Raw genomic sequence first — 22,167 nt, forward strand, 5'->3', positions numbered from 1 at the left:
TGCTTCATATTTTCGTCATTTGCTGCGTGGTGTCGATGGACCCTCCATGATGGCAATCACCTCCAGCCAACACCCAGCAGATCAATCCGCACGATCTATGGGGGTCAACGTATATGCTGGTCAATGGCCCATCTCCAGCATTGCAGGCTTTGGGGGGGGGGGTCGACTTGTACACTGGTCAACGGGGTACCTCAGGCAGCCAGAAAATAGGGGTTGAAATATACAGTAATTTTGTGTCTCTCATGGTGTCGGTATCTTCTATTGCTTTTTCATTCCTCGGTAAATAAACTTTCCATCGAATTCTAGATAAGAAAAGCTTATGAAAAGAGAATTAAAAATTTGCAGATGTTGGGTTTGAGTGCACTCCATAAAAGTGCTGGAGAAACTCAGCAAGTCACACAGCATCCATAGGAAGTATAAGTCAATAACATAGCAGGCCTGAGCCCTTCTTCAGGAATGTTTGCATATTGGCTGCCACCTTTCTTGCATTACAATAAATATGTTTTTTTTTGCACAGCTGCTGCATTCCAGAAAGTTATTGCCATTTTCGCGGAATGCATACTGTGTAAAAATGTCGGAACGTGACCAAGGGTGCCATTCCCATTCCAATATTTTACCTCCTAGACCACTAGTAAACTTCCCGGAAAGCCTGCAGTCTCAAGTGAACTGCAGGTTAATGAATGGCACGTATTAATGACGCGTGTTGCAAGTCCCGCCTCTTTACTTACCGCACTTCTGTCCGATATGTTGCCTAAACTCGCGTAAGTCAACGGAGATTTTGAGTTTTGGCTGTTCATGTGTGGACGACCAATGCCGAGACCGCCGACATTTTTCAGACCAGTAAAACCATGCAAACTCTATCTTAAAAAAAACCATAGGAGATACAACTCAAAACTAGTACGTGGCCACAAAGTTCTGTGGAATATTTTGAGAAATATAAAATGTTCATAAATCCATGTCTATCTTTGCATTAGAACCAAAGTTGGATAAGATACAAACATTTGCACAGCAAAATCTGTGAAATCGATTATTTCTTAAAAGTTTAAGCAAAACGCAGTGATACATTACATAGTTTAAACTATCTTATTTAAAACTTTATTCAATGCTAGAGAATTAATAGCTGATTAATTGAGAAGAATTCTCAGTTTGTACAATTTTGCTTTTGAATACTGTATTTTATAAAAGCAGTTTAAAATAGGCCATCCCAGACAATATGCCAAGTTCTTTTGGCGTAACACTGTGCAAGTAATGTAAATACCCAAACATTAGTCATGATCAGTTTCCTTTACTCTGAGCTACATAGCTTGGTTGGGGCAGAGCAGCCACTTCATTGCCATTCATTTACATTCAGAATAAAGGTGCTTTTGTGAGTATGAATAAAACATTCATAGCAGGGAAGGGCGTCTGTCTGGAAAGAACATGAATGTCCCTTCAGTTTTAATTTACATAGCAGAATACTGCTTACATTAACACCACACTGACAAAGGTTGAACACACACTGCAGGCAGGAAGCTTGGGCGTACACACCATGCGGTAATGATTTCATTAGAACAGCCCGTGATTTCTGTGTGTAGAACTTGGAGAGGGGGAGAGAGACACACAGCAGCACTAGTGCAATTTCAGCTGCCCGAGCCAACAGTGTCAGTCTAGCATTGGTACAGTTAGTTTTATAATTGATCTGTGAAGAAGTTTAAAATTTTCTGGCTGGGGCTTCTGATACATGTTGCAGCGGCAAAATTGCTTTAGAAAACCTCAGCTTTCATAACATATGAATGATGAAGATTTCTGCAGTTGCTAAGTTTGCTGTTTTAATGAAAAAAGAAGAGATCAGGGAGATCTGCAAAATATCACAGTAGGTTGCGATAGAGTTATCTTACGTGTCTTAACCATTCTCTGAAGTAACAATATGTTGGATATCTATTTTTTTGTTTTAGCCTTCTGGAATCTCCACTGATAATGATGCCCTTGGTCCTTTGCTTGCTGGCTGGGGTAAGAAGAAATTGTTATTTAATAATTTGAGTGGAGTTTTCTCAATTCTGTGCACTATTAATGCATTTGTTACCATTTTGTCATATAGTTGTAAGAAAGGAGAATTTGCTTATTAAATTATTAATAAAGTTCTATGAATTCTCTGACAGAAGGAATTTAATTTTATTATAGGAAGTTGATTACTAAAAATACAACCTCTGCCTTTAATTTCAAATTCAGTAGTTCAAGTAAGCCAAGTGAATGTGGTTTATTTCTTGAATTTTGCTGCTGTAAGTCTCACTTTGCTTTCTACTTCAACCTTATCATTTTTGCTCTAGCTTGAGATGGATATACTAATTTCAAGTACAGTCATGCGCCGCATAACATCCATTCTGGCAATGTCCTACCGCATATACATGCATGGTCCCATAAAGTTATAATATTCAGAAATTCTGATCAGGGAATGGGATGCAGCAGTTTCCCGCACTCAACACGTGTATCTCATGTCTCTTGTATATCAAGTGATTGTGCTACCAGGTGTATAATGGAACAGTACGTATATAACCTATAATACATATATGTTACTATAATGTGGTGTTCACACAATGTCCAAATCGCTTAATGTCCTATTTCGCAGAACGTATCGTGGATGTTAAGTGACGCATGACTCTAATTAGCTTAGTGAAGACTGGTTGATAGTCTAAATATTTATCCTAGTATGATGAACAATATTCCAAAAGTTAAAATGTACTCAAGCAAAAAAATGTGGCATTTCCTTTTATAACAGTAACCACCACATTGCCTTGTGTATCAATGGGGAGAGGTAGGCTGGAGAGAAGATGGTACAGAAATATTATACTTGTCAGCCATCACAAGGCTTGAGCCTTTATTGGAAAAGGTTGACCATAATAAATTTAAGATAAATACCAGCATTTTCCAAAGTAGAATTTAATGTTTAAGAACTTTGATAACTTGCAATTGCTTTTCTCAACATTTTCTGCTGCTTCCTGTATTATAAGACATTAGGTGAACTTACAGGTCATGTGCAAAATGTGTTATTTTATTCCAGAAATAATGGTGTTGGAGTCATTGAAGAAGATTAGAAGCATTTAGTGCTTGAATGGTATTTTTTATAGTTGTCAGTTTAATCCTTTGATTGTTTGACTTTGAATTTTAAAAAAATGCTGCAGTTTGGGAAGCTGTCATTGTCATACTGTGGATCCATCTACTATCATGACAGAGGAATGGAAATACATGAAAGTTTATATCTACAGTTCTTGATAATTTCTGATATAACATTGTGATGAATTATTCTGAAAGTGTCTATCCCAGTGAATCTAATTTCTTGACGCTGCCTTATTAAGAAATTTTTAAACTCCTCCAGAGTATATAACTTGGGCATCTCGCAATATGCTCTGGGTTTCTTTAATTTAGATTTAAAGATAATTAGCTTTTTTAAAGCAAAAAAAATCTAATCATCATACAGATTTTATTTACAACATCTTGTTAATAAGGAAGTTAATTAATCTTAAACCACATCTGAAGCAGTGATGCGCTTTTGTTCTGTGGGTCAGGTGAAAAATATTACAAATTGTCAGTAACAGTGCTACATTGTGAATCAGAAGCAGGAGTTTCATATTTGGGGGGAGTGACATGGCATGTGTCCTGTTCCATTCCTCACTCAACTCTTCCCAAGTCATTGACACCTTAACTTAGCTGCTGAAAGATGAGACTAATTTGCTTAACCCAGTCCAACCAAGTTAACAAGATTTCATAAGTCCTGACTTATTTGATACTTTTCTTAAGAAAAACCTGGCTTCCTTAGTAACTACAGTAGTTCAAAATGTTTCTGTCAATTGAAGGGATTTCAGTACTAGAGGTTGAATTGGTTTTCATCTGGAGTTGATTTGTTGTAATTAAAAGCATGCAATTGATAAGAATCTCAAATGTACAAGTTCATTTTGACTGTACAGCACATTGAAATTGATGTTTTTTTTAAAACTCATGACTGGGCTGGAGTGTTTATTTAGTTCTATGGTGTTTTCACAGTGACAAATAACATACATGTTCCATGAGGTTGTCAGACCACAGAGTGGGTGGCAAGAAGCAGACTTTTACAGATACAATAATCCATTCATTGCCCAGGAATTATAAGGAGCTGTTGGGTTTTTCATATTTCAATGTAATTCTCAAAAAGAAAGATTTATTTTTTAGCCTGGTAAAATGTTTATTTCACCACATGATAAAGAATATTTTGGTTTCATTGACATTTTTCTGACACAAAAATATTCTTGTTCTGGAGATCATCTACAGTATCTGAATAAATGCACTTTTTGTAAGGTTTCTTCAAGGGGTGGTTTTGAAAGGGGCCACAAATAACAGTTCTAACCCCATAGTGGATTAAAAGGCCACTAGTATTCAGTGATACAGCTGGAAAAGTTTTGATTTCTCAAAGGTTGAGGCAGACTTTTATTAATACGATGCACACAACCTTGCAGTTCATTTATGACATATGATCTTCCACTAAGAGACAAGCATGACTACTAGCATGTACTGAATGTGAATACCCAACACTAATATTTACTGATATAATAAAGTTGTAATAATATCAGATACAGTAAATTATCTTTCCATTTAATACTGAATTTAACATTTTGTCAGCTGCAGTATGTCCCTTACATTTTAAAATGACAGACACGGTATCTGATTGATACATTTGGAACTAATAAAGAATGGCAGAATTGAAAAGTGACACTTTATTGTTTGTGAAGTTGGATAATAAAGATTTTTGAAAACCCCTCTCCCCTTCTCCACTCTCCCCAGAGAAACGCCAGGATAATGGACGTGACTATTTTGTTAACCACAATACACGGACAACCCAGTGGGAGGATCCAAGAACTCAAGGGTAAATGTAGCTCATGTCTTTTTAATAAGTAATAACTGAAGAGGCACATTTTAGGGAAACCTGATGAATTCTCAATGAAACCAACTGTCTCATCCGAGTGGTACTCCTTCCTGTTTAAAATAAATTTGAAATTTGTTATTGTTCTGTAAGATTTTCAGCATTGCATCTTAACTTACACATGTGAAAATACTCGGGTAACCCACTAAGTATTCTAATTACAGCCACATTTAACATTATTACTTTCTACATGCCTATTTGGGAAATAATAAGGAATAATTTGTTTCTTAAATCTTTGACTTTAGCTCTTCGCATTCTTCTGAATTTGGGGAAACAAGAGGTATTTCAGATTTGGTTTAGTTTCTTTGGTTGGCACTTAATTCTGGAGTGGAGCAAATTCAGGAGAAATGTCAATGTGCAGCAATAACAGTTGACGTAAGAGCATTTCTTAATGCATTTATTTTAATACTAATGTGATTCAATTCAAAATCATCAGGCATTTGTTACTTTTACTTATTGGGTAAATTTAGTGAGACTGACAGTGAATAAGCCAAATAACTTCTGGGAAAAAAGCAAGGGAAAATCAAATAGATCGTCTTCACCAGGCTGTTCCTGAGCACCTCCTGGCACATGGCCCCCAAGCAGCACTGGGGGTTACTGCTTACGATTCTATCCCTGACAACCGCAGCAAATGTGTCCCTGTGCAAGACTAAAACAGAGTAACAGATTCCCGAAATAAAAGTTTGCAGACTTTGCTCTTCATCAACCTAATCCGAGTATTTAAGGAAAGTAGACTGACATGTGTTTTTTAAAGCCATGTTCATTCAGAAATTAATGACAACTAGTTACAAATTCAAAAGGGAAGTGCAGTAAAATGGAGTTCCAAGTTTCCAATTCAGATAAAGATAAAGGTTCCATTATTGTCATGTAATACTATATTTAGAATGTAGCATATATGAAATTCTAACTTTTGACTACCATAAGGCAGACAGAGAGTCGCCACTTTGTCCAGCGCCCCTCAAGAAACCTACAGCACCTATTGTTCCTAGGTGGTCTCCCCTCCAAATACTGACCAGTCCTGTGCCTGCTTAGCTTCTGAGATCAAACAGTCCTGGGGATATTCAGACTATTAGGTGTTGCTATTTAGATGTTGGTCAGAATATGTTGACTTGAAAATAATTGGCATATGTTTACATACATTCTTATAGCTTTTGGTATCATTTACACATTTATCTTGTCTATATTTGAAAATCTTGAATTTTTACCATTAAACTGATTTTATCTTGTTTTAACAATTTCACTCCTCAAGTTCACAACAATTGAAAATCATACTAACATTCCTCACATTATGCATTTAATTTGCCCAGTGTCAAGTCCACTAAGTATTTGCAATAAGCACTATTGGATCAAAATGCAGTACACTTGACCTTGTTGTTAATGCTCACCCTTTGTGGTCACGATGTGATTGGAAAACTTTACGGATCCCAGTTGTGGGTCTTTGCAATGTAATCATATCAAGTGGGTTGGCTGAATCAGGCAAAGCCATGTAACGGTGTATCCCTGCCTTTTCTGGCTGTCAAAGGCTTGGGATGATTTAAAAAGACCCTGTTATTTAGTTTCATTTATAAGCAATTAAAAGTCAATTTAACTTAGAACATTTTAGTAATTATTAACATAAATTTATTTTTTTAAATGTCAGTTAAAGATATTTAAGAATATTAAAGCAAACCTAATTAACTAAAAAAGATGTAAAGAACCTTCTTCCTTCCCACAACTTTTCCTACTCGTTCAAATGAAAGGGCAAAAAATCTGAAGATTCTGAAAATCTGTTCTTATAACAAAACATTCTGGAGGTACCCAGCAGGTCAAGTAACATATTTGAGTAAAAGAGAAACTGTTACACTTCAGGTTGATAATCTTTCATCAAAACAATGAGAATCTAGAAATTAAGCATGTTTTAAAATGCAGGGAAGGGGGCAGTTAGAATATGGAATGATAGGTGATATGGTGAAGACTGAGGAATATTGAGTGACTTGGTGTTAGTGCCGGCTGCGATAATGCTAATTAATTATCACTCATTGATTCGGAGCTGATGCAAATAGAAGGACAGAGGAGAGAGTGTAATGAATGATGTTGCAATTGTGAGATAGCAAACACTGCAGTTGCTTGAAATAAGAAATGAGAGAGAATGCCAACATTTCAGGCAGGAAATACTGAGAGAAAAATTGGAGTAAATGAGAGCGAATGCCAGCATTTCAGGCAGGGAATAAATATTGAGGGAGAAAAATTGGAGTTAATTACAGGTTGAGAGTTGTGAGAGGTCACCGTTGTGACTGAATGGACAGGTACCGACCGAAGTGATGACTCGGTTTGGTTTTCGTTTCTCCAATGTAGAGATGACCACAAAGTGAACAAGAAATGCAGGTACAGTGAATTGCTGCTTCACCTTCTTACTCCTTGATTCTCATTCCTCTCCTTGTACATCTTCTCCAGAGTGATCAGGAATGGATAATGGCCTTTTACCACTATCTCTGTCCTAACTGCTCGCTCTTGGTTTGCATCCCATCACAGAGAGGACCTTTGTTCTCTTCACCCCTTCCTTTCTCTGTGCAACTTAAAACGTGTGTGATTTTCTAAAATTTCCTTGTTCAGTTGAAATATCGTAGATCTGAAACAATATTGCTGTTTCTGGGGTTGCTGCCTTGCCCACTGAGCATGTTCTGTTTTTATAAAATGAAAGGACTTGTTGTCCATGTGATAGATGCAGATAAAATATTTTCCTTTTGGTTTAAGTTCATTGCTGCAGCTCAGACCCACATTTAATCATTTTTACACATCCCACATTATAAATTTGATTACTTTTAAAATATTTTATTTACAAAAATAATTACATTACATTCAATTCAAAAATTATTTTGAAAAGTTATACATGTGGTATATAAACTCCCCTCTCTCCAAAATCATAAGAAAGAAAAAATAGAAAATAGGAAAAGAAAGACTGGAGAATGCCAAGGGTATAGAGCATTTATATCATAAAGTCTAGTATTGAAGGATACCAAGAAATGAGGTCTTCAGAGAGTCTATTAGATATACAAACCCACATTTTGTAAATATGGGTGCCATATGTATATAAATACATGATATTTATTTCAACTACGAAGTTTTGCATGCCAGCTTTCCATACCTAAATTTGTATCTGACTTCCATGATATTGCTATACATTTCCTAGAAACTGCAATGGCAATTTGTAAAAATTCAATTTGATACATAGTTAATTTTAATTTAGGTCTTAGAAACTTAATATTACTCAATAAAAATAACATTGATCCTGTGGGAACTTACCCCTTGTAATTTGTTCCAATAAGTTACTGACTTCCAACCAGAAATATTTAACTTTAGGATACTGCCAAATAGAATGTAAAAATGATCCAATCTCATGTCCTCACCTAAAACATAAATCTGATAATGCAGGATTCAACCTATTTACTTTTTGTGGAGTCAAATATAAATTGGATGACTGAAAATATTGCACTTTAAATGTACATGATTTAATCAGTGAATGGGTTATTTTTCATTTTTTAAATTGTACTGTTGTTGATTATTAATTTATTCTGTGAATGTGTTTGATACTAATTTTTGGAAAAAAAAGAAATTAGGATTCAGCTCTGCTTTCATGTTCTAGGTATTCAATAACATGGCTGTTTGCAATATGAACACAGGCATGAAAAACTATAGTTGTGACAACACCTTTGGATCTGTATTCCTGTCTAATTCACTGCCTTTAATGGTTGGGGAAAATGAGAAATTGCAGAAATATACTGCAAAAATTTTAGTTCCATTTGAATATTTAACTTGTATGTAAACCACTAGGGATTGAATGCTCATGAGTTTGTTCAATAAGTACATTCTGCAGGCATTTCCTCTGGCTATTAGTTGTGAGGTAATGCGACTGTGAAAGTGGGGGGGAAATAAAACAGGAGAATTAAATCAAGTCTGCTTGGAAACAAAGTGGCCCTCTTCTTTGCTGTGGAAGATGTCAATCTTTCTCAGGAGGGAAACAAAAGATTTTTTAAGAGAAATAAAACTTTAAAACAAAATTATCATTAGATGCTAAGTTTTAATTATTGTAGTAACAATATGTAATAAAAACTGAACCAATCAAAATAAATAGTTGTGTAAATGGAATCAGTGTCTCAGTTAACTAACTATACAGTCTCTATGTTCCTCGGTCGAATTTGACAGCAAGCCAATTGGTGACCAATTTGCTGTAATTATGACAAAAAATACATGGTTATCTCAATTAGCTTGTCAGGAATCAGCATGAACAGAAACAACAGTTATGAAAGCTTGGCAGAGGTATTTTATAACCATTGCCACTCATTTACTAATAGCCAAGCAATATTTTGGGCTAACAAAATCAAGAATGACGTTTTCTTTGTCATTTTAATGAAGAACTGAATAAATTATTGATAATATTGTGTCAAATTGCAACATGCTTGTAATCAATGCACTGAAACTGCTCCCTGCTGTTTTTAAATGCACTGTTTAGTGATTCACTATAGACCTTCAAACTGAGGGTTTGGTTCTCAACAACTTTGATGGCATAGTAACAAATTCTCTGCGATTGTTCTTACAAGTAGTATGAGTATTGGGTAAGTGCAGATAGGTTTAAGTCTTAAAAATCTTTGCACAAATTGCTAGTTGACATGCACTTTCGAGGTATCTTAGCAGGTACTTCAATGTATAAACCATCCATTCTCAATGGTAGCCTCTGGGGGTGGTGGTGGGGGGGGGGGGGGGGAACAGCAGATTTAAGTAAAAGCCTTGTTTTCTTTTCACCTTGCGTGACATAAATTTCTTTTGTATTTTTTATATAATCGGTAGAGGTACGAAATAAACTAAAACTTAACTGCTTCATAGGGAAGGGGGCCCATAAATTTTAAGCAGAGTCCTGAAGTGGGGAGGGTGGGGGGGGTGGGGCAGAGCCAAAAAAAGGTTGAGAATGGCTAGTGAAAATTCTCCATTGAATCATATGGAACAGGGAGTCAAATGAAATGATTAGCAGGGAAGTTTTGTAATTAGGTCACAGTGTTTCATTCTGATACATGGGTAATTTATTAGCCCACAGAAAATACTGCTAAATGGAACTTGTTTTTCTAAATATTATTTTAATTTTGGCTTTTAGAGTAATTTATATTGTAAATGAATATAGTCACAAGCAATTGGCAAAGAAATAAGTTTTAATTAGTCTGGTATTTAGTGCAGATTTACAAAAAAGAATCTGGTTATTCCTTCCAGCCACTATTGCACTCTTTTTAATTTGTTTTGTTTTCATCATTTGATGGAGTGCATTTCCAGTCATTTATTTGTTGCTTGACAATACATCTTAGATGCTTTGTCTCTGATCAGTGTTACCCAAATACCACGTACAGGTTTGTTTCAGTGACCTAGACACATTCAGATTTCAGTATGGTGCAAATCTGTTTGATTACAAGATGAGATTGAGACCAGAGTAACTTGCCTTTCATTAAAGTATATTAGAAAACATAACTATTCTGGGGGAACTCAGCAGGTCTCGCAGCATCCATGGGAGGTAAAGATATATGACCAACATTTTGGCCTGAACCTTTCTTCAAGGTATGAACAAAATGCAGGCAGGTGTCTGAATAAAAAGGCTGGGCAAGGAGGGAAAAAACGGTAGGGGAAGGAGCACAGACCAACAAGATGATAATTGGACCTGGATGGGAGAGAAAAGGTGAGGATTGATTGGGGGAGGGGGAGGGTAGCTCTGTGAATGCAGAGCTGGAGGAAAGGAGAGAGGGATAGGGGAAGTGGAGAGATGGGGGAATTGGGGCTAATGGAAAATGGAAGTTGAGGTTAATGTCATCTGTTTGGAGGGTGTCCAGACAGAATACGAGTTCACAGAGCCGCCCCTTCCCACCTGATCATTTTGAGGAAATGTAGAGAGTTACCCAAGTTCACGTTTATTGTCACATGTACCAAAATACAGTGATACAGGCTGTTTTGTGAGTAGACCAGTGGACATCTCATACATAGTAAGACTCAGTACAAAAGTGCAGGTTGTAGAGTAATGTCAGTTGGTACAGAGCAAAGGCATCACAACTGTACTCTTTTTGGGGCTCATCCTGGAGTCGTATAATAGGGGGACAGAAACTGTCTTTGAAGAATCTGATGTCACACTTATGAAAATTGTACCTCACAGGGTGGGGAATGGGTGCTGAACAGCACGTGACTGGTGTGGGATGAGCCTTTTACCATGTTGGCTGCTTTTCGAAATCAGCAGGAGTTATGGATGGAATCAATGGAGAGGAAAGGGATTTATGTTTGATGGCCTGAGCACATTAACAACCCTTTGCAGTTTCTTGTGGTCTTGGGCAGAACAGTTTGCTGATAAGATGTCGTCAGAGGTGCACCTGTCAAATTACCTCAGGCTTCTGAGGAAGTGGAGGCACTGGTGCACTCTCTCGGATGTTACATTAATGCAGCCAGACCAGGACAAGTCACTGGAGATTAACCAGTAGTCAAACTAACCAGGGTAGTCAAACACAACTAACCAGTAGTCAAACTAACCAGGGTAGTCTAACACAATTTACTTTTCACACATCTGTGTTGGAATATGGAGTAACCAGACTACTTCAAATATCTGACTTGATTAAAAACAAAGAATCCTAGAAACTCTCAGGCATCAGGCAGTGTCTGTTAACAGCTCTTTGGTCAGGCTGACATTTGTGTTGTAACTATAATTTATTTCATAATGCGAGCTTGTTGTATACAAATTATTGATTGTATTTCCTTCTGTCAGAAGTACTATATTTCAAAAGTAACTGGTTTTGCTGTCAAGTGTCTTGATATATCCTGAAGTAAGGAAAGGGTTAATGTAAATGAGCCTTTTCCTTGCCTTGCTAACTTCAGTGATGATGTTTAATGGGAATAGTGTATGTTCCCCCTGCCCTAGAACACGTGGAAAGGAAGATAGCCATCATAATGATTAGAAATAATAAACACATTCATACATAGATTGTAAGACCTATTGAACTCTTGGTTTGAGAATAGATTTAATGAAAATAGAATAACTAGTATAATTGAAATATGATGCTTTGCAGTTTCAGGAACCTATGGATATAAAAGCGAGAGCAGTAATGGTCTTAAACATACTATTTATATATTACAAATATTATAACTTATCAAAAATAAAGAATAAATACATTTTATCATGTGTACTGAAAAATAACACTGGCTTTCTAAAACTTCCCCATACACATCTCATCTATGTTTCTATTAAATCTCCTGTTAATCTTGTACAACGACATCCATTTGGTAACTAAAATGTTTCATCCCTGGAACCATTCAAGGAAATCTTTTCTGCCCAGTCTCCATTTTTCCATTAGGTGTGGTGACTGTAATTGGATGCCAAACGCCAATTGTGGCCAAGTTTTTTTGTGTGTGTAGAGGTTTCTGGTTATCTCCATGCTTTCTTTTATTCAGTGCCTCTTAAGTGATTTATGCAGTCCAATATTGCTGTTTTGAGTGCTTTCAGTGTATGCCCAGATCTCGATGTGGCACAAATCCTTTAGAGCCATTTTGCCAAACTTTTTTGTTCTTTCTGAAAAGTTAATAACTTTATATTTCTCTGCATTAAATGCCACCTATCTGAGTCATTAATTCCACCAGCCTTTCTGTGTGTCATTTGCATTTTATTACCACCCTTCTCGCTGCTTGTCACATTTCCATATTTGAATCTGTCATTTTTTTTCATGATTTTGCCTAAATCATTTAGATATTATCTGCTAGTCAAATACATTCATCTGGAAAGAAATGCACTTCTACCGTGACTTTTTTTTTGTAGTTGAGCCAATTTCTTATCAAAGCTGCCATTTGCTCATCAGTCAAACACCTGAAGTGCACATCTATGACATTGTAGTATATCTCCTTCAGCACCCTTCATTGTTACCTCAGCAAAAAACTAACACAATTAACCAGTAGTCAAACTAACCAGGGTAGTCAAACACAACTAACCAGTAGTCAAACTAACCAGGGTAGTCTAACACAATTTACTTTTCACACATCTGTGTTGGAATATGGAGTAACCAGACTACTTCAAATATCTGACTTAATTAAAAACAAAGAATCCTAGAAACTCTCAGGCATCAGGCAGTTTCTGTTAACATTTAAGGTCCAAATTTTCCATGTCTAATTTTCCACGATTAGTGCTTGTAAAAGGTTTTCCATCACCATTGTCAAACTGACTAGTCTGTAGTTTATTGGCATATCCTAACCCTCAGTTTTGAACAGGAGGTTCATTTTTGTCTTTTTCCATCTTGCTAGGGCAAGTCATAATTTACAAACTTCCTCCCTTCAGAAAACTAAAATGCTGACCAAGTGACCCATTTATGTTCAGCATAGCCAGTCTCTCAGGTACCTCTTAATCAATTTTTACCCAGCTATATGACTACTGACTACTACCTCCCCTTTGCAGAGATTTTTGGAATCCTATATCAAGCCTATACTATACTTTTGAGTGGAGAGTTCCGAAGATTTGTTTTTCTCAACTCTGCAGATGCCTGAACTGTGCTGTAATGTTCGATGCCCGGAATGACTCTTTCCTTGATTTGAGATTGTGAACCATGGTTCTAGAGAAGGGAAACATCAGCTCCTCAGTGACAGTGTTAAGCCTCTTATTGATTTGGCACACATCAATGAACAAGGGGAAAATAAAATGAGATTAGTGTTGGATTAGACGAGGGACATTGTAGCCTTCAAAACTCAGTAATGAATTCAACAGTTTCTACTGATCAGCCATTGCAGCCTTTGACAATTCCAGGAGTGTTTTTTTTAACCTTCTGTTTACACAAATTCAAGACATTCATTTTTTTAAACCTTTTTTATCCATTTTCGAATAATTAATTCCACTAGTTTTGTTATTTACTCTCTTGTACATCCATTCTATCTCAGACATTCACTCTATGCCTCTTTACCCTTTCACTACAACTTGAAAGATGATATTTCTTAGTTCCCCGTTATGATAAAAATTCATTGACCAAAATGTTGTTTGTTTTTCTCTCTGTCCTGATATTTTCAGCACTTCTAGTTATACTTCAGACTTTCATCATCTGTTATGTTTGTTTTTGGATCTTCACTTTAAAACACACCTGTGTTTAGTTCTGGGTTAGAGTGAAACATTGTGATTGAAGTAAAAACACAAATGCTGGAGGAACCCAGCAGGTCTTGCAGAGTCAATAGGAGGTAAAGATATATAACCAACATTTCAGGCCTGAGCCCTTCTTCAAGATACCTTGAAGAGGGGCTCAGGCCCCAAACTTCAGTTATATGTCATTACTTCCTATTGATGCTGTGAGCCCAACTGAGTTCCTCCAGCATTTCTGTGTTTTACTTAGCTCTGCTTTATCCGGTAAAACCTTCTCTTATTGCATTGTTTCATTCCCCCTCAATTTTCTTCTATTAAAAAAAAATCAAAACTTTAAAATATAATGTCATTGACATTTGGTCCAGTTCATTAGTTAAAACCAGATGCTCCCACCTTGAGGCGAAAAAGTACAGAACAAGAACATTGCACATTTTGGAAGTCTCTTCTTTTCTCATTCTTTTAACATTATCCAAATCAATAATAAAGTCATTATAATTCCATAATGTCACCACTCTACAGTTCTTGTACTTCACTTTAATTTCTCTGCAGATTTGCTTCATTGTCTTTCACTATTTTCTGGCTCATAGAATGGAATCAGCAGGTTGATAGCTCCTTGCTTGCTTCTTGTGCGACCAAAATGGTTTCTGTCTTTGTCCCTTCAAGAATGTCTCCTTCACTTTCTCACATGCCCAAATTGCATGTACTGTTGTTCCCGTTTCCTCCTTACAGCGAAAACATCTATCTGATACTGTTTAACTTTTGGGGCATGATATATAGCCTGTGTAACCAATTGTATTGTATCATGCGAAACCTTGTGTTTATTGTATTTCTCATAGTTCCGGAGCATAGCTTTTCCCATATTTCATTTTTTATCTTTATTTTTAGATCTTGTTCACTTTTGTTTTGGAAAGATCTAAATCAGGTATTAAATAAAACCACAAAAAGCAACATATCAAAAAATCCAGAGATCTTTCTTCTAAGTAATATAAGAAGTAAAGAATTAGGCCTCAAACTGGATGAAGCGCAAAAAAAGATTTATTATGATAGCCTTAACTGTAGCAAAAAAATGTATAATGTCAACTTGGAAATCAGAAGAGAGCCTAAGAGTACAGCAATGGTACATGGAAATGAATAAATGTATTCCATTGGAAAAAATAATATATAATTTAAAATATAAAGTCACACTATTTGAACAAATTTGGGAACCGTACATGGAACACAACAGAGAGGGCCTACTGTGGATAGAATGAGAAGAAGACGAAATGAACTGACCCAGTGTGTAACAGTAGATGACACAATTTTCTTGTTTATTTTCATTGTGTGATGACATTGTTTAATGGGTTTATTGTATTGTATATGTTGAACGTTTAATGGGTTTGGAGGGGGGTGGGAAGGAGGGAGGGAAGGGAGGGGGGATAAAGGGGAGAAAATGTCACTGTGTATATTCAAGAGGGAAATGTTTGTGTGTATTTTGATTAATATGGTTCATAGTGTGAAAAATTTTTAAAAATTTAAAAAAGAATGTCTCCTTCAAGCACCATAATGTTTTTCCTTTCCCTATAATTAATGTATAGCTTGTCTCCAGGTGCATTAATTATTTCCCCCAATTTTTGATACAAAGGGTTTTAACTTAAAATGAGGAATACTCAATGATATTTGTGAATCTGCATTTTCTTAAAACGTATTTACTTTTATAAGTCGGTATAGGAATGTTGCCGTAACTCTTGAAAGTTCTAGAGGAAATGGTTGCTAGTTCACAGTCTTAATTATTATTAGTGGATAATCATTTTCCCTGAATGGGAAAAAAAAGGTTGTTGAACCATTCAAGAAGAAAGTGATTGAAGTACCACAGTTCAGATTAGTAAAACCTGAAACTAATTGATTTTCACTATGACTATTGTGGTCCAATATCATAGGAGATATTCCAATAACACAAATTAAAATTTGGTTTTCATAGGATGATCCAAGAATCCCCACTGCCTCCTGGCTGGGAGATGAAATACACAAATGAAGGAGTTCGATATTTTGTGGACCATAATTCACGATCCACCACCTTTAAAGATCCTCGAACTGGATTTGATTCCACCTCTAGGTAAACATGTTTCACTTGAGGAACTGTCTCGCACATATAGTGAAAATTATATTATTTTTATCTTTTGACTTCATAGCTTCTAACTGATGGGAATGATCAAATAATATTAAAATCAATAACTGGGATGTGATTAAAGTTTGTAAAGAATGTTTGCGTTTGTATCAACTTAGTAGTGTTAAAAGAAGCTGAAGACAAATACTAATTTGATTGGGATTTACTGTGTCACCTCGGTATTAAAGTGTGAAAAATATTATGCATGTCTGGAGCAACACTCTTTCGTCTATTGTGTGTTTTGTCTGCTGATAATAAACTTGAACCTCAGTTTTAGGCAAAATTCCTTCAATAGAAAATACATCCTGAACATCAGAATCTTTCATCATGAATTTGTAATGAATTCTCCTTGATAAATTAAAAAGATCACTAAGCGTGCAAGCATTTAGATATATGATCTATCTTTTAATGAAATAAAATTGGAAAAAAAAACCATAGTTATTTGTGATCTTCATCTTGGGTACCAAGGTTTTGTCAGAGAATAAACACTAAAACAGAGTAAAACCTCCAAACTTATTTTTTTATACATTAAAAAAAATTATTCTAATCCCTAAATGTGGTTTGCGCAATGATAATTATTCCAATTTTGGGAGAAAATATTAAAATACTATCAGCTTTTTCTTTACATAGCATGGCAATATTTTGAAAAGTGTTTGAATGTAATCCTTTTTTTAAAATCAGGAATAAAATATAATTCCTGTGGTTCACCTAACTTGTTTTTCTGCAATTATTCGGCGATGATTTCCTTCATCTGCTGTGCCAAGAAAATATCTAACCATTTATTGGTGCCAGCATTCTGGTCATGGAGGCTGGCAGTGAAAGAACATCTAGATGTTTTTTTGGAATCGTGATGGGATGATGCGTTTTAAAAGCTGGAGACAATTATCCAATCACTCCACATCAGATGATTCAAGTAGTTGAGTAATAAAATATCTGGAATAAAATATCTGGAATTGAGACACTCGGCTATTGAGTACAAGGATATCGTATCCACTGAGTGGGCCCTCTAATACTTTATCACTAACTGGTATTTGACAAGATGGAAAGCAGAAGCAGGAATTATTTGTATTAATAACTAAACTCAATGATAAAGGTGCACACTGATGGATTGAAGGAGTCAGATTCCTTTGTTGCTCCAAAAGCAGTCATAAAGGAAAAGAAATGTATATTTGACATATTTTTCAGTAAACACACTTTATTGAAGCATTCGTAGTTTACATTTCATACTTCCATGACTTCATAAAAAGATGTTATATGGAAATAAATCTTGTATTTTATATCACTGGAACTACAGTTAGAAATTAAATACTGTTCTGTTGAATAAATCTCTGAATATTGCAAAAAATGTTTGTTTATGAATTAGCTTGTTCCACTTTTGATGTGGTAGGAATAAGTTGATCTCATTACATCATTAAGCATTTTAATAATTTTACAGTGCTAGAAGTGGCTCTCCAGCAGCATATGATCGAAGTTTTCGATGGAAATACCACCAATTTCGTTTCCTCTGTCATGTGAGTACAATGCTTTCCAAGATAAGAAAGTAATAAACAAAATAATTATATTTGGACTTGCAGATGAAAGAGTAATGCATAAATTACTGTAAATTAATACAAATATGCTAATACAATTTTAAACTATACGCTGCTCTCAGTTTGTTTAGGCAGACATATCTATTCTTACCCAGATGATTTAGTTCACACTAAGGTTTTAATTTGAGGAAGATTGAGAAATTATTCTGTCAAGCAGAGTATTAGAATAAACTACAAGAACAAAGTAGAAGATTTAATCAAATTTTTTAGCAAATGAATGACAGAAGGGCTGAATCAGAATAAAAATAAAAATCTTTGCAAGTGTAAAACATTTCAAATAAAGATATTACTTTGAGAAAAGAAAATGTTAACAGTTCTAGAATTTGCTAGTTGAGAATAGACTCTTATTTTTGAAATATAGCAATTTGAAATTTTATTTTCCACTTCCTTTAATTTACTAAAGCAAATGTACGTATACATATATTCTCCTCGACCGCATTTGGGTAAATAGACTTTGAATTCTTTGCACCTAAATTGAGTTCCATCCACTATTTTCTTCCAATAAGAACTAGAACATAGAACAGTAGAGCACAGGAATAGGCCCTTCAGGTGACTGCTTCTGAATTGACCATGATGCCAATCTGACTAATCCCATCATTCCAGGCACCTCTTGCCTTGCGCATCATCTTTTTAAATGTTTCCCCTTTCTCCTCTGGCCTAATATTTGACATTTCCGTCTTATGTAAATGACTGACTAGTTACACATATCATATATGCCGGCGTACAAAATGACTCTGTAAGACAACCCCCAAAATTTCCAACTAAACTGTAGGTTTTGAGCTATGCTCACTGTATAAGAATTCCCAATAGTCTTTTACCAAACATCCAACTGACCTATGGACTGATACTGTTGCAATATTTTAAAAGCAAATTACCCATTAAAGGTTTAAATTTTATGAGCATATTTTAAAATAAACCACCACCAGCTCCTATATCATGCTGTTTAAAGCTTGTACAGAGCTGACAGCAGTAGGATTGGGCAGATGGACCTTCGTTGTTAAGGTTCAGATTTTATACTTGGCACGGGGGAACACTGAGACTTCACTGTTAAGGTTCAGATCTTGGAGTACAAGACGATCCCTGGTTTTAGGGTGACATTTATAAAGTTCAAGTCCAATCTAATACGCTGACATCTATTATACTTTTCCCATGTCACCTCCCCCCTTCTTCCACCACCCCCCACCACCCAATGTCTGATGCTCCACCAAGAACAATCCAGGTTTGTCCAACCTTTCCATAATCCATTCTTTCGGTGAAATGATTTAATTCAGTGCAAAGAGGATTTGAGCAGTTCCATTTTATTTTTTACTTAAAACTATTTTTAAGTACAAGTTTGGGATGAACTTGCTTCATTTAGTAGTTTGCCAGGAACTTGATTCTAGGTGCGACATGAACTTAAAAGATTGCTCTTGAAATGAAAGCACATATATATTAGTGAACCATTAAAATATAAATGATCTTGAATATACGTGGCATTTAAACATTAATTAAATGTTTTCCTTGCATGTGTTAATTTTCCAATCTTTTAAAAGCTTTTAAGATAGCCCAACAAGAGAATTTATTGAGTCAAAGCTGGCAATCTAATGCTAATTTTTTAGAAGTGCAGTTCTCATAAAGAAACCTTATTAAAATTCCACATATTAATGCTTTTTCTCACATTGCATTTTTTTCACACCAACCTGGCAATAAGTTCAACAGTTTAAAGAATTTCAGCATTTATCTAGGACAGTAATGCAAAATATTTTTGTAGGAGGGTTATAATGACAGCCTGAAATAATTGAAGACCACTCCTGCAAAACCCAAACTTCCTGACAGTTCTCACCACTGTCATTCCAATTGAAGTTTGATGTTGTTCTCTTTCTGAAGTCCCGTGGCAGAGCATCAGCTTTTTGGAGCTGGATTGGGAATTTTAATGTTGAATCTGTATTTCATTAGATTAGGTGTAAATTCAGTGATTCATTTCATTAGAAAGGGAGTTAATGGAGGGTTATATATGATTATATTAATAATTTAATTAAATTAATGGAGTTAACTTCATGTATATCTTTATTGTTTTGAGTCAATTGCCTGTTACCTGTCATCAATTTTGCTGAATAATTATTGCCCTAATACATTAGCTTTCACCATCTCGTATATTGCTTGATCTGCAATTTTTGGTTTTTTTTGTTTCAGATTTCTAGCATCTCCTTTGTTTTTAAACTTCATTTTTTTGGTAATAATGTTTGACTTTGCTTGAGTACTTTTAAATAGCAGACATTTAACATGCATTGAAAGTCTTTTGGTACTTTAGGATCTGATCATCTTCAGGGCTATACTGTTTTAAGCTTGCTACTTAGAAGCTGCCTGCCTGATGTATCTGTGGTCAGAAGTTGTGGCTTCCATAGTGTCCAGACCAAGTGTCAGTTATACTACTTGTACATTGTTTCTCCAACTCTGGGCAATTAATGTGACCTCTCCTCTCAGGAAATGTCAATGCCTCTGGCTGAGGAGCATTCAGAAACAAGCTAATGGATATTTGGGTGAAAGAATCCTACCCTGAAGATATCAGATAGGCTTGTTCATTCTTATTCATCCCAAAATGGTGCTGCAAATCTCTCCCCACCAACTGAGAGCAGTACCACACCACCAAGGACATGCTTTGTTCTCAATGCTGCCATCAAGGAGGTACAGATGTCACAGAACTTGTACCTCCAGATTCAGGAATAGTTGCTATCTTTCCACCAATAGACTTCTGAACAGCAGACTAATTCAGAGATTTATTTAAGGACTCTCACTTTGCATGTTATTTATTACTGAATATTTGTATATCTGTATTTGCACAGTCAGTTTGTTTACATTTCTTTTGTATACATTCTTCTTGAGTATAGTTTACAGCAGTAATTTAGAAATTAGGTCTGGCCCACAAGATAACAAAACTCAAGGTTGTATGTGAGGTCTTTGAACTGATAGGAATTTAATTGGCAGAGTGGCTCAGAAGAAGGCTGTGAACATTATGCTGTGTACTGTCAATATGGATCTTACTGGTTTAATTAATGTTGTCTTATTTTTGACGGCTGTCATTTGTTCTTTCAGTCCAATGCACTACCAAGCCATGTTAAAATCAGTGTCTCCAGACAGACGTTATTTGAGGATTCCTTTCAACAGGTAATAAACTATTTTATATATTAAATGCTTATAAATTAATGTTCTGCATTTGTACAAAGATACAAGTACAAACCATCCTTATTTCACCACCTGCTTCCATTATTTTGGGTGTCATATGAAACAGCTGGGTTTCATCAGGAGTCATTGATGAAAGCATGTGGAGTATATAATATTGAACAAGTTGTCTTTCTCACCCTGGAAACTGAATAATAGGATTGCACGTGTTCCTGAGGAGCCAGTCAGGTAGTAACTGCCATTAAAAGCAATCTGCTGGAGGAACAACTGGGTGAAACGAGCATTATCAGATGGAGAAAAAGAATGGTCAATGTTTCGAGCAAGCAAAGCAAGCAAAGGGAAATTCCTTGATCAAGATTGGGGAAATATAGTGGAGTAGCCAGTGTTAAGGTAGGGTGGGAGGAGTGAGACAGGAGCCTCCTGGGATTGGTGAACAATATATGCTATATATCTCCAGACTCAATAAAATAATTTTGCTCAAAACATCGACCATTCTTTTTCTCTCACTGATTCTACTAGCTGTGTCCTTCCAGCCTTGTGTTAGCTTCAAATTCCAGCTACTACATGCCTCCAATGACATTAATTACATTTGCATCTTAAGATAAAGCGTCTCAAACATGTTCCCCCAACTCTTTAATCTGAGAGAAATTCCTTGCACTCTGTTTACTTTTTCTCTCATCTGGTTCACTTTTTAGCCATGGCCCATTTCAACTAGTGAGAACTGCCTGAAAATTTTTGTTCTGTTTTAACTCTTGCCAAAATAACTCATTTTCAGTTTACAATCTACAAATTTAAATGGTACATTTATGTTTTACAGCAGTTCTTCTACCCTTTTTATTTGGTACAAATTTATTCTTAACCGGTTTTATGCTACTTGTCACTTTTAGCATTTTTTACTTCAATTTAATATTCTGAGTTTTTATTTCTTTTGAGATTTCTTTGTAAATTTACAGTGACATAAAAAAATTTACAAACAAAGAATACACAAAAGGAGTGGCAATTTCATTTTAATTTCTTGTTTAATCTTAATTCAGGAATTCTATTTTACAGTCAGGATGTAACAATTTCTGAAAGACTGAGAGTCAAAAGAACTTCAAAAATAATTAAAATTATTTACTCTACAGATAATGAACATGAAGCCATATGACCTGCGTCGTCGAATGTACATCATAATGCGTGGAGAGGAGGGTTTAGATTATGGAGGTATAGCAAGGTGAGTGATCCTGACACTTATTGGGGT

At 35.6% G+C, this 22,167-nt stretch overlaps 1 protein-coding gene across 5 annotated transcripts in view; it reads left to right on the top strand.

The window, feature by feature from the left end:
• The window catches only part of wwp2 (WW domain containing E3 ubiquitin protein ligase 2), a 185,902-nt gene that overhangs the window by 138,355 nt on the left and 25,380 nt on the right, over positions 1-22,167 (top strand). For all 5 annotated transcript variants that reach the window (XM_069901300.1, XM_069901298.1, XM_069901299.1 and 2 more), the window contains 6 exons: positions 1,935-1,989; positions 4,792-4,873; positions 15,994-16,128; positions 17,615-17,690; positions 20,841-20,912; positions 22,052-22,140. In XM_069901300.1, the coding sequence (XP_069757401.1) occupies positions 1,935-1,989; positions 4,792-4,873; positions 15,994-16,128; positions 17,615-17,690; positions 20,841-20,912; positions 22,052-22,140 (509 nt within the window). The remainder of the gene's footprint in view (positions 1-1,934; positions 1,990-4,791; positions 4,874-15,993; positions 16,129-17,614; positions 17,691-20,840; positions 20,913-22,051; positions 22,141-22,167) is intronic.

Source organism: Narcine bancroftii, chromosome 10, assembly GCF_036971445.1.
Source record: "Narcine bancroftii isolate sNarBan1 chromosome 10, sNarBan1.hap1, whole genome shotgun sequence".
NCBI lineage: Eukaryota > Metazoa > Chordata > Chondrichthyes > Torpediniformes > Narcinidae > Narcine > Narcine bancroftii.